Genomic DNA, 16,154 nt, shown 5'->3' with positions numbered 1-16,154 from the left:
CGGGGGGGGAAAGGAGTGGAAAAATTACAAGAAAAAATGAAATGGGGGCCGAGCTTATGATCTGAAATTGTTGAACTCGATAGAGAGTCCGGAAGGCTGCAGAGTGCCTAATCGGAAGATGAGGTGCTGTTCCTCGAGTTTACGTTGAGCTTCCGTGGAACAATACAAGAGGCCAAGGACGGTGAGGTCCGAGTGGGAATGGAGCGGTGAATTAAAATGACAGGCGACCGGAAGCTCGGGGTCACCCTTACGGACTGAACGGAGGTGTTCCGCAAAGCGGTCACCCAATCTGCGTTTGGTCTCCCCAATGTAGAGGAGACCACATCGTGAGCAGCGAATACAGTATACTAGATTGCGAGAAGTACAAGTAAATCGCTGTTTCACCTGGAAGGGGTGTTTGGGGCCCTGGACAGTGGGAAGGGGGGAGGTATAGGGGCAGGTGTTACATCTCCTCCGCTTGCACGGGAAGGTGCCAGGCGAAGGGGAAGGGCTGTTTGGGGTGATAGAGGAGTGGACTAGGGTGTCTCGGAGGAAGCGGTCCCTGCGGAATGCTGAAAGGGGAGGGGAGGGGAAGATACGTTTGGTGGTGGGATCACTTTGGAGGTAGCGGAAATGCCGGAGGATGATCCGTTGAATGTGGAGGCTGGTGGGGTGAAAGGTGAGGACAAGGGGAACCCTATCGTGGTTCCGGGAGGGAGGGGCAGGGGTGAGGGCAGAAGTGCGGGAGATAGAACTGACACGGTCGAGGGCAGTGTCAACCACGGTAGAGGGGAATCCTCGGTTGCGGAAAAAGGAAGACATGTCTGAAGCACTGGTGTGGAAGGTGGCATCGTCGGAGCAGACACTGGAAGCTCTGCTCTGGTCTATATGTTCTGTTTGATTGTATGCAATGTATGTGGTTTGAAAGCCAGACTTCTCCCATGTCTCCATTTCTGTGGAACACTGCTCCATCAAGTTTATACAGTTTCAGGCCCAACTGCATAGTGAAGCAGTCCCTAGTTTCGTCTTTGTAAATGCAGAGCCTTATTCATTAACCGCTGGGTAGGTCGTTGAGATTATTTCAGTGTGCTAAGTTCTGGAAGATGTTCTATTTTAATTATTGTTGCACAGAATTTTACAATTATTTTTACAGTGTTCTTTTAATGCATTTTTTGCATTGCATCATATTTTCTATGTATGTTTATGATTTGTTTCTCTTCTCCAACTTGCCCCCCCCCCCATCGCCCAGCAAATAGATTTTAGTACACATTTAAGAGCAGCATACTGATACTTCTAGGTCAGGGACATGGTGTTGGGTCAGCTCAATTTGCCTGACTGCCATAGTAATGCATCCTAACTGCCTGCCTCAAAGACAATTTTGTTGCTCCACATTTTTTTTACCATGTGATCAATTCAGACCTCTTTAAAGATGTGACTGCCCGAGGCAATGGTACTTTACGCTGTGCTGTTACAGATGAGACATAATTGCAGGATTTGAGCTATTGGACAAATGCAATCTCAAGAGATTTTGTTTATATTGGGCCAGATTTTGCTGTCAAAATAACGGTGAGGCTAATGGCGCTCGTCGTTATTTATGCGTAAATGGTACAACAATTTCAGGAGGGGGCAGATGCGTGATTAAATGCCAATATCCAAAAGTTGTTGTTCGAGTTGTGCCATTCCGCCATTAGCTTTGTGAAAATGGCATTTCGCTGTCTGCCTCACCATTGATATGCATTGAATGCCGTGAAGTTGCTGCATTTGTGCGGTAGATAGGAACTAAACCCGACGCAGATATTTAGGGCTAGTAATTACAAGCATTAGTACCCTTTTAACGACGTGATAAGTGTTGATGACTGCCAATCAAACTTTCTGACGCTGAAAATGAACTATTATAAGTGTGGAGTCTCATTCCTTCAGGTTGTGAATTGTTTTAGGACATTTTAAAAATGACATATTAAATTTAAAAAATATATATTTTCTTTGTCTTTTTTTCTTTCTTTCCCTCTTTATTTCTCTTTCTGTGCCTGATTTGACATTGAATTCACCCACTCTAATTCACCCTGCTTCGCTGTTTATTTCTCAATCCTTAAATCCTATTGGTTAAAGGGGTCCCAGATGTCCTGTTGCCCTCGCTGTGCCGTTTTCAGTTTGCACTTGCAGCAATTGATTAGCCACAATTATTTTGAGCTGAAGGGTGCAGGGGCAATTATAACTAACGGCAGTCTCCATTAGATGCCCTGTTACAGCAAAATCTGGCCCATTATCCAAGCTGTTTAAGCCCAAGATCTGAAGTTGAAATTAATAGATGCACTTGCAATGTAAGAATGCTTCTATACTCATCCCCTTTTTTCAGGTATAATTTTTATTTTGTATTTTTACCCAACAAACAGAATGGTAGCTTTTAATTTCAGTGATTTTGAACTAGTTCTTTAACTGGATTGCTAGTGACTTGAATGGAGAAGAGCCTCCATTTATGACTTGAAGCTAAAGAAGGAAATTAATTGGGATGTCCATTTGAAATGTATCAGGTTTAGCTCTTAGCTTGGCAGCTGCATCTGAAATGTAGCAGCATTAATCACAGGGTTGCTGACTTGTGGCTGCTAATTTTTTATATTTTGGCCAAGAATTACCTCATGTTTCTTTTTTACCAATGTTTTCATATTTTGCTAGATTGTGCATTCTGCTGTTTTGATCTATTTGCAAATTCTTCACAGTGTGATTGAAGTTTCTTTATTTTTAGTTGAAGTGTCAGATGAAAAGCTATACCAGACTCTTTAAATGAACATTTCTGATTCATCCATTCTATGTCCTGAAGAATGCAGTTCTGCACTAGAATCATTAGCTTTCAGCAATGCAACTGTGGTGCATTGAGACTTGAAAAATGAGTTAAATTCCACTTTTGGCTGTCATTTAAATGTATATAATTTTAAACTGTTTTATAGTGTCAGTGAGCAGAGTATGTGTTGACTAGCAACAGCTGGTTATTGTACTAGCAGTTAACATCCTCAATGGTCAGGCAGGAAGAGGCAGAGGTTGACAAATAATGCTTAGGATGAATATTACAAATTGTGCAATGAAAAATGATTTATTGTAAAAATAGCTTTTACAGTATCTTTAATGAGGATGTTAGCATTTTTTGAAGGTTTGAAGTAATGATGTCTTGGTGATTCTTTGTATCTTTATCTCGCAACCTTCCCATGTGATATTTTCCGAATGTTCTATTTAGTCACCTTGATGTCTAGTGAGTAATTAGAGTGTTACTGGCACCCATGCTATTATGGTTTCAACGAGAAGTCAACACTATCAAGAGCAGAGAGGGAAGAAAATTAGCAAGGAGTGGGGAAAAAACATTTTTTTTGTGCAAAATTGTCGATTTTAATGTTTAATAGATTTTTTCACTCTTAAACTGTTTCAATGATAAACTAATCGAGAGAGCAGTTAGGGCTAGAAAGCTAATGTGGGAAACTTGGTTATCTTACATAAAGCATTTGTTGTAGCCCAAGAGCTGAACAATATTTAAGGAAAGGCATTTCTATAAATTATTTGCATTAAAAATCTGTGTATGCTATAAGATTACATTCATCCTGATATTTAAAAAGGTGAGTTCCTTAGGGCAGTGTCCTCGGCCCAACCATCTTCAGCTGCTTCATCAATGACCTTCCCTCCATCATAAGGTCAGAAATGGGGATGTTCGCTGATGATTGCAGTGTTCAGTTCCATTCGCAACTCCTCAGATAATGAAGCAGTCCATGCCCGAATGCAGCAAGACCTGGACATCATTCAGGCTTGGGCTGGTAAGTGGCAAGTAACATTCGCACCACACAAGTGCCAGGCAACGACTATCTCCAACAAGCGAGAGTCTAATCACTGCCCCTTGACATTCAACGACATTACCATCGCCGAATCCCCCACCATCAACATCCTGGGGGTCACCATTGACCAGAAACAGAGATGTCAGGGAACATAGGGTCTAACGAGAGGGAGGAACTGAAAGAAATCAGTATTTGTAGGGAAATGGTGTTAGGGAAATTGATGGGATTGAAGGCCGATAAATCCCCAGGGCCTAATAATCTACATCCTAGGGTACTTAAGGAAGTGGCCCTAGCAATAGTAGATGCATTGCTGGTCATCTTCCAAAATTCTATAGACTCTGGAACAGTTCCCATGGATTGGAGGGTAGCTAATGTTACCCCACTATTCAAAAAAGGTGGTAGAGAGAAAATGGGGAATTATAGACCGGTAAGCCTGACATCGGTAGTGGGGAAAGTGCTAGAGTCCATTATAAAAGATGTAACAGCAGAGCACTTGGAAAACAGTGACAGGATCGGACAAAGTCAACATGGATTTACAAAAGGTAAATTGTGCTTGACTAATATACTGGAATATTTTGAGGATGTAACTGGTAGAATAGATAAGGGAGAACCAGTGGATGTGGTCTTTTTCCGAGTGGCAGGCAGGGACTAGTGGGGTACCGCAGGGATCGGTGCTAGGACCCCAGCTATTCACAATATATATAAATGATCTAGATGAGGGAACTAGATGTAATATCTCCAAGTTTGCAGATGACACAAAGCTGGGTGGGCGTGTGTGCTGTGAGGAGGATGCCGAGAAACTCCAGTTTGATTTGGATAGGTTGGGTGATTGGGCAGAAGCATGGCAAATGCACTATAATGTGGATAAATGCAAGGTTATCCACTTTGGTGGCAAAAACAGGAAGGCAGATTATTATCTGAACGGCAATAGATTGGGAGAAGGGGAAGTGCAACGAGACCTGGGTGTCCTTGTGCACCAGTCGCTGAAGGTAAGCATGCAGGTGCAGCAGGCGGTTAAGAAGGCAAATGGTATGTTGGCCTTCGTAGCAAGAGGATTCGAGTACAGGAGCAAGGATGTCTTGCTGCAGTTGTACAGGGCCTTGGTGAGGCCACACCTTGAGTATTGTGTGCAGTTTTGGTTGCCTTATCTGAGGAAGGATGTTCTTGCCATGGAGGGAGTGCAGCGAAGATTCACCAGACTGATACCTGGGATGGCAGGAATGACGTATGAGGAGAGATTGGGTCGATTGGGCTTATACTCGCTGGAGTTTAGAAGAATGAGAGGGGATCTCATTGAAACTTATAAAATTCTAACAGGACTAGACAGACTAGATGCAGGAAGGATGTTCCCAATGGCCAGGGAGTCCAGAACCAGGGGTCACAGTCTAAGGATAAGGGGTAAGCCATTTAGGACCAAGATGAGGAGGAATTTCTTCACCCAGAGAGTGGTGAACCTGTGGAATTCTCTACCACAGAAGGCAGTGGAGGCTAATTCATTAAATATATTCAAGACGGAGTTAGATATATTTCTTGAGGCTAAAGGGATCAAGGGATATGGGGAGAAGGCAAGGACAAGATACTGAATTTGGATGATCAGCCATGATCTCATTGAATGGCGGAGCAGGCTCGAGGGGCCGAATGGCCTACTCCTGCTCCTATCTTCTATGTTTCTATGTTAACTGGACCAGCCACATAAATACTGTGGCTACAAGAGCAGGTCAGAGGCTGGGTATTCTGTGGTGAGTGTCTCACCTCCTGACTGCCCAAAGCTTTTCCACCATCTACAAGGCACAAGTCAGGAGTGTGATAGAATACTCTCCACTTGCCTGGATGAGTGCAGCTCCAACAACACTCAAGGAGCTCAACACCATCCAGGACAAAGCAGCCGCTTGATTGGCGCCCCCTGCACCATGGCTGCAGTGTGTACCATCTACAAGATGCACTGCAGCAACTTGCCAAAGCTGCTTCGGCACCACCTCCCAAACCCGCGAACTCTACCACCTAGATGGACAAGGGCAGCAGGCTCATGGGAACACCATCACCTGCAGGTTCCCTTCCAAGTCACACACCATCCTGACTTGGAAATGTATTGTAATCCTTCTTCGTCGTTAGGTCAAAATGCTGGAACTCCCTCCTTAACAGCACTGTGGGAGTACCATCACCACACGGACTGCAGCGGTTCAAGAAGGCGGGTCACCACCACCTTCTCGAGGACAATTAGGGATGGGCAATAAATGCCAGCGACGCCCACATCCCAGGAACGAATAATAAACGAGTTTTGGTGAAATTCTAGCATTGTGCAGGGTCACTGAGCTCCACCGTTTAAAGTTTTTAAAATCTTGACATTAATTTCACTTGCTCTAAGTATGCATTCTGCAATTTGGAATTGTAAGACTGGAGTAAATCTTATAGCACAGGTAGAATAACTCAGTAGGACTTCCATGCATTTTGGCTAGAAATGTTAGTGAAACAATACCTCCAATGAAGATCTTTATTTTATGAATGAGATTGTTTGCAATGAACTATAATAGCACATATGTGTTTTTCTTAAACTAAATAATGTTTTTTCTGGACACCTGCTAAAAGGTTGTAAACTTCAAAGTACATCTCAATTAAGGTGTAAAGTCTTAGCTGCTAGTTTTACTGTATTTTACTTTTCTTCATTTATTTAACATAAATATACAAAATGTCAGTGTATTGGTAAAATTTGAATGCATTTTGTGTGTGTTTTATTTTAATGCTGAGTATAGCACACAGGGTAGCTAAGCTCATGGGTCCTAACAGTCTCTTAACAATACCTCTGTTTCTGAATGAAAAGAACTCTTTACACAACAAATGCTATGATGTATTACATTAATTATTACTTTTTTGATTCTGTTGTATATAATTACACCCTTTTATTATGGTAATAATAAAAAAAATACCAAACCCAAAGATTTTCTGATGATTTAGTTTAATTATTGGGTGGAGTTAGGTACAAATAGGGGTTTTCAGATCTTTGTCCTTTTTATGGATCGAACGTTCCTGTAATGTTACTTTATATTTAAAACCTTTTTAAAAAGCTATGCCTTTTGAAACTATACAAATTATCTAACATCATTATGCAAAATGCTCTTCAAACATATCCATTAAAAAAAAAAGTTGTCACCAGTTTTCTCCCTTCTCTGATGTTAATTCCATCCTGAGATACATTTCCGCAGGCTCCAGTTGCCATCCAAGTGGCCAAACTGCATGTGTGAGCCTTGAAGGGAAGAGTCAGCAGGCTATTTGACTGCAGGAGGCATGGTATTTATGATGCTATTAAGTTTCAAAAACTTCCAAATCTTGAAGATTTATGGTTTTCTGTATGTGTGAGAATTTTTTGGCGATTACTGCTCCTATTGTCTTTGTGGTTTGCTTCTCCCGCCCACCCTCTTGAGGTTGCTGCAACACATGTACTGATTAAAAACTTTTTTTTGTCCTGTGGAGTGACCCATTAGTGTGGCAATTAAGATGATTGCGGTGGCAGAATCAGGTTCTCCGCAATGGTTGATGCTGCAGTTTTTCAGTACAATTGTGTGAGCTTTTGAAAGGCTTTCTGCTGGCTTCCTAAGTGAGGGATTCTCAGTAAAATGTTCAGTAATATATTTTTATATGGTGCATTCCTGGAAGTATATTATTCCCCAATTCTCTGTGCAATTATTAAAGTGCATGCTCTTTTTTAATGGACTTTGCAGTCGACTCCACTTCATGTTTTGGACTCGGCTCAGCTGGTCCTTCAGAAAAATGAAAGGGGAATGCCGGTAAAAGCTACCTCTAATTCTATGGCCATGATGTTGTGATGCATTTGAGAGTAGTGACTACAGTATCCACACACTGGGAACTTCTGGAAGAGTTTTTATCATGTACTGTAATGTGTTTCACAAGAGTGGTGATATAAAGAATATAGAGCACTCAGCATTTTTGTTTTTAAACTGCTTTTAGTTATGAATCTCAGACAGCAGCTGAGTTCACAATTGATCCATCAACACAGTAGATTCATTGCAGGAACACTGAAAGCTAAATTTTTTGTGTTTTCAACTAAATGAAGTGTTGTAAAAATGTGAATGGGTGTTAAAGGATTTAGTAGTTTTTTAGCTTAATGCATGTGTTTGAAAGCTGTTTCTTCAGCGATGTGGGTGGCAGGTTATGCTAATGCATAATGGGTTGCTGTTGGCTCTCTACAGTTTCAGAGTAAGTGTTCAACCACTTGGAAAATTTTACTATTGTCTCCATTGTATGAGCTCAATCCAATTTAGCATTCCCAGATGACCTTAGAAAACTATGTAATTATATACATCTAAACGCACATGTTAGTTGTCTCTAATGTGCTTTCCAGCATGTAAAATGTATTCATCTTTAACTAAAAATAAAATGCATATTTTACTTGGAAGCTCACTTTAATGTCGGTGGAAATACATTGCATTGATACTCCAATAAACAAGCAAGTTTTACATTCAGTTTAATTTACAGAAACCTGGCTCCTTTGCCTTGATATTAATACTCAGTAAACTGGTTTAAAGATTCAAAATGAATGATATGTAAATGTAATCAACTGTAGCAGAAGTTTGCCAGGAAAATCTTTCTACAGTCAAACAGTGCATGGGTGATTTATTATAGTTGAAAGTCTATTTGGGCCTTATACAGCCAAGTTAAACAATTACCTTTTAATTCAATACAATGCATTTTTTAATGTTAGAGGCAGTTACGGTCGTTAGCCTAGCTACCCTCTAGCAATACTTCGGCACTGGAGTAAAATTTACACAAAGTACTTTTTTGTTCCTCTTTCCTAATGGAAAAATACAGATTCATTCAGTGTTATTGTTGGAAAAGACTAGAATATTGAGAAAGCAATCTTAACATTTTTAACTCCATTTAATACTCCATCCTATAGTTTATGCAGGTGCGCACTTTATTTTCCATACTGGCTTTTTCTCTTTCCTTCCCTCCTCACCCCACAACATTCATACAATTTTCTCTACTTCATTTTGTCCCAAGATCTTAAGTTCCTCAAAAAACATCACAGTTCAGCATTTGAGCATGGAGCTGTCTTGTGCTGGCCAGCTTCATCTTAATTCATCCGTACTTAGCCCCAGCTCCTAAGTGCCTACATGGCTTAGTGGTAGCACTGTTACATCAGAAGGTTATGTGTTCAAGCTTCATTCCAGGACAAGCACATAATCTAGGCTGAAACGTCCGTGCAGTACTGAGGGAGTGCTGTATTGTCGAAGGTGTTGTGGATGAGATGTTAACTGAGGGTCTGCCTGTTTAGATGGATGTAGAAGACCCAATAGGAGCACATGTTGAGAAATCATAAGGGCACAGGCCATAATGGATGGAATTCATTGGCTGCGTGCACATGATTTCCTGATATGCGGTCCCAGCCAATGAGGTTTCATGCCAGGAGAACGCAATTGAAAAATGTCCCCTATTTTATAGTAGTGCTAAATTTATTTAAAGACAGATGTATGGTTCTGGTGCTCTTGATCTATACAATACAATTATATTTACATGTGATGCCCATACATAATAGCACAAAGTCTTGTATAGTTTCACTGACGGAGTGGAGAAGATCTGGTTTAAGACTAATGGCTTGAAGGACATGTTGTATTTTGCTGAGATTCAGTATGTAGTATGTGTGCCTTGTTATTTTATATGCAACTTGATGCTAGATTTTTGTTTTTTAAATGATCAATTTTGTGTAGTTGCCCAGCATATTTTCAAACCCATGACTGATGACCTTCAGCTAAAACTTTACAAGAGTATTTGTGTTGGAACCGTTAAAAATTGATGAGCAGTTCTAAAGCTTCCTTGGGCTTAATGTGTCCTTTTTAATTAAAAAAAACTTGCAGTTATTGTACTGGATTTTTATCCTTTATGCTTGCAATAAAATGGAAACAATATTTAATACCCTGTCTTAATTTAACTACAGCAACTGGAACTGGTGGAGCCCAGCGGCTGGATTCATGTTCCACTCACTGATGTCAACAAGAAGCCAATCCGTACATTTATGATACAGATTGCTGTACTAGCCAATCATCAGAATGGAAGAGATACTCATATGAGGCAAATTAAAGTCTACACCCCAGTGGAAGAAAGTTCAATCGGCAAATTTCCGAGATGTACCACGATAGACTTCATGATGTATCGCTGCATTAGATGACTGAATATTAAGGCGAATGTTGTTTTGACACACTCGGAAGGATATTTCAACGGCTGCTGGTTTTGTTTTTTCTTTAATTGGTATAAAAATCATGAATTTTAATACTATATGGAATCAAAGTGTTCTACATTGAATGGAGGCAAAATAAAAAGGATGCCTCAAACCATGCACTTTGAGTGGTCATGACAGTTGTTGCAAAGAAACCTGTGGCCCTGACTTGTTCTGCCTTTCCACCAGATTGAGGATACGTGGTGGTAAGAAATCTGAGTGGCAGGTCTGAGGGGGTTAACTCTTAACTCGTGGACCCTGCCAAGGAGCTTAGCATTACAATAAACAAAGCCCCCTCATTTGTTTTCCAACTCAATAGTAGACCATTGCGAAGGCAAACTCATCCAGCTGTACAAAGTGAACTTTTCCCACAGCCCCTCCTAAAAACATTAGCAGAAAGCTAATTGAATTAAAATGCTGCAGTCCAAGCTGGCTTTGGAAAAATCCCACAGAACAAGCTATATTCGGTGCAAAATTATGACACCAAAAAATTTAGATATTTCTGAATGCATTGCATTTATTCATCGACAGTCATACACCTAACTTAAGTATGCATTAGTATAACACATGGAGAAATTTCAAGCCACAATTTTATATGTTCATACATATTTAAGTTGCTGCTGAAATTCTCACTGGAAAGTTGCTGTACTTAACCAGAATAACTTTAACCCAATTCAATTATGATCAATTCATTCAGAGCCTGAAACGTGTGAGGTGATGCATTTTGGGAGGACTAACAAGGCAAGGGAATACACAATGAATGGTAGGACCCTTGGAAGGACAGAGGATCAGAGGGACCTTGGTGTGCATGTACATAGATTCCTGAAGGCAGCAGGACAGGTAGATAAGGTGGTTAAGAAGGCATATGGGATACTTGCCTTCATTAGCCGAGGCATAGAATATAAGAGCAGGGAGGTTATGGTGGAGCTGTACAAAACGCTAGTTAGGCCACAGATGGAATACTGTGTGCAGTTCTGGTCGCCACACTATAGGAAGGATGTGATTGCATTGGAGAGGGTGCAGAGGAGATTCACCAGGATGTTACCTGGGCTGGAGTGTTCCAGCTATGAAGAGAGACTGGACAGGTTGGGGTTTTCCTTAGAGCAGAGAAGGCTGAGGGGGGACCTGATTGAGGTGTACAAAATTATGAGGGGCATAGATAGGGTAGATAGAAAGGAACTTTTCCCCTTAGTAGAGGGGTCAATAACCAGGGGGCATAGTGATATACCTATCAATTCATTCCATGAAAAGCGACGAGTTAAGATAGTAACTATAGGTTTTTATTGGCTAAATAACAGAGCCCACCCTCGTGGGTGATCGGTTCCAACAAGGAAGAATACTAGCCAAGCGGTCACCTTTATACCTGGGCAAGCAGGCGGAGCCATGGGCGGAGTCAGCTGAGCTATGCCTAGGTATAACAGCGTGCGTGGCAAGAGGTAACCTTGTGTAGTGATAACAACAGTGTAAACAGTGATAACAACAGTGTAATAATAGTGAACGGTAACAGTGGTTTACCACATTCACCCCTTGTTTAAAATTGAGTCCGGCGGGGTGAAGTGTACTACCAGTTCGTGTATGTCAGTCTCTCAGGAGGCCTCGTAAGCCTTTCTGATCGGCGCGGCGGCGGTGGTGCAGTATCCGATGTTAATGCTGGTGTCTGCGTGGTCGACGAAGGCTCCTGGGGTTCCGGCATGCCGTCTACAGGAGCTGGATTTGAGGGAGTGGTGGGGGGTAACGGTGGTATCTCAGGGGTGCCCGAGGGTGCGTGGTCTCGCAAGGAGACAGTGTCCTCCCGCCCGTCTGGGTATGCCACATAGGCGTACTGGGGGTTGGCGTGCAGGAGGTCCACCCTCTCGACCAGGGGGTCCGTTTTATGGGCCCTCACATGCTTCCGCAGCAAGACGGGCCCCGGAGAAGTCAGCCATGTTGGTAGCGAGGTTCCCGTAGTCGACTTCCTGGGGAAAACAAACATTCGTTCATGGGGGGTGGCGTTAATGGCAGTGCAAAGCAGTGACCGGATGGAATGGAGTGCTGCCGGGAGGACTTCTTGCCAGCGAGAGATTGGGAGGCCCTTAGACTTTAGGGCTAAGAGGACGGCCTTCCAAACTGTCGCGTTTTCTCTTTCCACCTGGCCATTCCCCCGGGGGTTGTAGCTGGTGGTCCTGCTCGCAGCAATACCTCTCGCGAGCAGGAACTGGCGAAGTTCCTCGCTCATGAAGGATGCGCCCCGGTCGCTATGTATATAGTTTGGGAACCCGAACAAGGCGAAGAGGTCGTTCAGGCATTTGATGACCGTGGTACTAGTCATGTCTGGGCAGGGGATGGCAAAGGGGAAACGGGAGTACTCGTCAATAATGTTGAGGAAGTACACATTACGGTCAGAGGACGGGAGGGGCCCCTTAAAATCGATGCTCAAGCGCTCGAAGGGGCGGGTGGCCTTGATCAGGCTTGCTCTGTCCGGCCTATAGAAATGCGGTTTGCATTCGGCACAGGTTTGGCAGTTCCTGGTCATGGTCCTGACCTCGATGGAGTAGGGCAGGTTGCGGGCCTTAATGAAGTGGTAAAGTCTGGTGACCCCGGGGTGGCAGAGGTCGTTGTGGAGGGTCCGTAGTCTATCAACTTGCGCGTTTGCGCAAGTACTTCGTGATAGAGCATCCGGGGGGTCGTTGAGTTTACCAGGCCGGTACAAGATATCGTAATCGTAGGTGGAGAGCTCAATTCTCCACCTCAAGATCTTGTCGTTCTTGATTTTGCCCTTCAGCTTGTTATTAAACATAAAAGCAACCGAACGCTGGTCGGTGAGGAGGGTAAATCGTTTGCCTGCCAGGTAATGCCTCCAGCATCGTACCGCCTCCACAATCGCCTGGGCCTCCTTCTCGACAGACGAGTGTCGGATCTCGGCCCTGGAGGGTCCTTGAGAAAAAGGCCACAGGTCTCCCCGCCTGGTTAAGGGTTGCCGCTAGGGCGAAGTCGGAGGCATCGCTCTCCACTTGGAAAGGGATGGACTCATCCACAGCGTGCATTGTGGCCTTCGCAATGTCTCCTTTTATGAGGGAGAAGGCTGCGCCTGCTTCTGCTGTCAGGGGGAAGGAGGTGGACTTCATGAGGGGTCTGGCTTTGTCTGCATAATTCGGCACCCATTGGGCATAGTAAGCGAAGAGCCCCAGGGTTCTCTTCAGCGCCTTTGGACAGTGGGGGAGGGGAAGCTCCATGAGGGGGCGCATTCTTTCGGGGTCGGGGCTGATGACTCCGTTCTCTACTACGCAGCCGAGGATGGCCAGGCGCGAGGTATTAAACACACATTTATCCTTATTGTAAGTGAGATTCAGCCGTTGGGCCATGTGATGAAATATGCCATTCATCACTCATCGGTATTCTCTGCCTGTGACTGTGGTTTGGTTTCAGTTTCATTTCCCTTACCTCAGTTCCGTTTCCTCACCATTGTATTGTATTGTGTGTAGGGCTCCGCCCATACCTGGCCCCTATGTAAGCAGGCCCAGCCTGCCTCACATCCAGTACAGCAGACCTCTGGATGGAAGATACCTCTCCACTGTGTGTTACCTTCTAAGTTAATAAAAGCCTTGTTTTGTTCCGCTAACATTGAGTCTCGGATTTATTGAGGCACATCAGGCCGTACGGAGGAATTTCTCCAGATTAACATCATGGTCCTGCTGGTCGCGGCCGCAGATGGTGACGTTATCTAGATAAGGGAACGTGGCCTGAAGTGCGTTCTGGTCGGCCATCCGGTCCATCTCCCTTTGGAAGACTGAGACTCCGTTGGTAACGCCGAAGGGAACCCTAAGGAAGTGGTAGAGGCGGCCGTTCGCCTCGAAGGCAGTATACTGGCGGTCCTCAGGGTGGATAGGGAGTTGGTGATAGGCTGACTTGAGGTCGATGGTGGAGAATACCCGGTACTGTGCAATCTGGTTGACCATATCAGATATGCGGGGAAGGGGGTATGCGTCCAGCTGGGTGTACCGGTTTATGGTTTGGCTGTAGTCGATGACCAGGCGGTGTTTATCGCCGGTCTTAACGACTACGACCTGGGCACGCCAGGGGCTGGTGCTCCCCTCGATGATGCCCTCCTTCAGGAGTCGCTGCACCTCAGAGCTAATAAAAGCTCTGTCCCCGGCGCTGTACTGCCTGCTCTTGGTAGCGATGGGTTTACAGTCACGGGTGAGGTTAGCGAACAAGGAGGGGGGCGGGACTTTGAGGGTGGAGAGGCCGCAGGTGGTACGCGGTGGGCGGTTTAAAATTTGCTGGTTGTAGACTGTGAGTGGGGGGAGGGGTCCACCATAAGCCAAAGTGACACTTTGAAGGTGGTGGTGAGCGGCCGCCTTGAACCGCTGCAATCCGTGTGCTGAAGGTACTCTCGCAGTGCTGTTAGGGAAGGAGTTCTAGGATTTTGACCCAGCAAGGATGAAGGAATGGCGATATATTTCCAAATCAGGATGGTGTGTGACTTGGAGATGATGGTGTTCCCATGCGCTTGCTGCCCTTGTCCTTCTAGGTGGTAGAAGTCACGGGTTTGGAAGGTGCTGTCGAAGAAGCCTTGGCGAGTTGCTGCAGTGCATCTTGTAGATGGTACATACTGCAGCCACGGTGCATTGGTGGTGGAGGGAGTGAATGTTTAAGGTGGTGATGGGGTGCCAGTCAAGCGGGCTGCTTTGTCCTGGATGATGCCGAGCTTCTTGAGTGTTGTCGGGGCTGCACTCATCCACCACACTCTTTGTATCTTGAAAGACTTTGAGGAGTCAGGAGGTAAGACACTCGCTGTAGAATACCCAGCCTCTGACCTTTGCTCTTATAAACAGTGTTTATTTAGCTGGTCCAGTTAAGTTTCTGGTCAATGGTGACCCCCAGGATGTTGATGGTGGGGGATTCGGTGATGATAATACCGTTGAATGTCAAGGGACAGTGGTTAGACTCTCTTGTTGGAGATAGTCATTGTCTAGCAGTTCTGTGGCGTGAATGTTACTTGCCACTTATCAGCCCAAGCCTGAATGTCACCCAGGTCTTGCTGCATTCGGGCATGCACTGCTTCCTTATCTGAGGAGTTGCGAATGGAACTGAACACTGTGCAATCATCAGCGGACATCCCCACGTTTCACTTTATGATGGAGGGAAGGACATTGATGAAGCAGCTGAAGATGGTTGGGCCTCAGACACTGCCCTGAGGAACGCCTGCAGCGATATCCTGGGGCTGTGATGATTGGCTTCCAACAACCACAACCATCTTCCTTTGTGCTAGGTATGACTCCAGCCAGTGGAGAGTTATTCCCCCGCCCCCCTATTTCCATTTACTTCAATTTTATTAGGGCTCCTTAATGCCACACTCTGTCAAATGCTGCCTTGATGTCAAGGGCAGTCACTCTCACTTCACTTTTGGAATTCAGCTTTTTTGTCCATGTTTGAACCAAGACTGCCTAGAGGTCTGGAGCCGAGTGGTCCTGGCAGATCCCAAACTGAGCATTGGTGAGCAAGTTATTGGTGAGTAAGTGGTGCTTGATAGCACTGTCAATGACACCTTCTATCTCTTTGCTGATAATTGAGAGTAGATTGATGGGCCGGTAATTGGCTGGATTGAATTTATCCTGCTTTTTGTGGACAGGACATACCTGGACAGTTTTCCACATTGTCGGGTAGATGCCAGTGTTATAGCTGTACTGGAACAGCTTGGCTGGAGGCAGGGCTAGCTCTGGAGCACAAGTCTTCAGCACGACAGCCGGGATGTTGTCTGAGCCCATAACCTTTGCTGTATCCAGTGTGCTGAACCATTTCTTGATATCACGTGGTGTGAATCGAATTGGCTGAAGACTGGCTTCTGTGATGGTGGGGACCTCAGGAGGAGGCCGAGATGGATCATCCACTCGGCATTTCTGGCTGAAGATGGCTGCAAACGCTTCAACCTTGTCTTTTGCATTTGCGTGCTGAGCACCTCCATCATTGAGGATGGGGATGTTCATGGAGCCACCTCCTCCTGTTAGTTGTTTAGTTGTCCACCATCACTCACGACTGGATGTGGCAGGACTGCAGAGTTTTGATCTGATCCATTGGTTATGGATTCGCTTAGCTCTGACTATAGCATTCTAGTTCTGCTGTTTAGCATGCATGTAGTCCTGCGTTGCTGC

The 16,154-nt window shown here is 44.6% G+C and overlaps 1 protein-coding gene across 7 annotated transcripts in view; it reads left to right on the top strand.

The window, feature by feature from the left end:
- The window catches only part of anapc10 (anaphase promoting complex subunit 10), a 50,635-nt gene extending 40,492 nt beyond the window's left edge, over nt 1-10,143 (top strand). For all 7 annotated transcript variants that reach the window (XM_086011150.1, XM_086011126.1, XM_086011160.1 and 4 more), the window contains one exon: nt 9,745-10,143. In XM_086011150.1, the coding sequence (XP_085867276.1) occupies nt 9,745-9,975 (231 nt within the window). In that variant the 3' untranslated portion in view covers nt 9,976-10,143. The remainder of the gene's footprint in view (nt 1-9,744) is intronic.
- Nucleotides 10,144-16,154: the final 6,011 nt, after the last annotated feature.

Source organism: Somniosus microcephalus, chromosome 2, assembly GCF_052327205.1.
Source record: "Somniosus microcephalus isolate GS21.2 chromosome 2, FLI_Smic_1.0, whole genome shotgun sequence".
Taxonomy (NCBI): Eukaryota; Metazoa; Chordata; class Chondrichthyes; order Squaliformes; family Somniosidae; genus Somniosus; species Somniosus microcephalus.
Note: the sequence above shows the minus strand (reverse complement) of the source record. Positions and strands in the feature narration are given on the sequence as shown.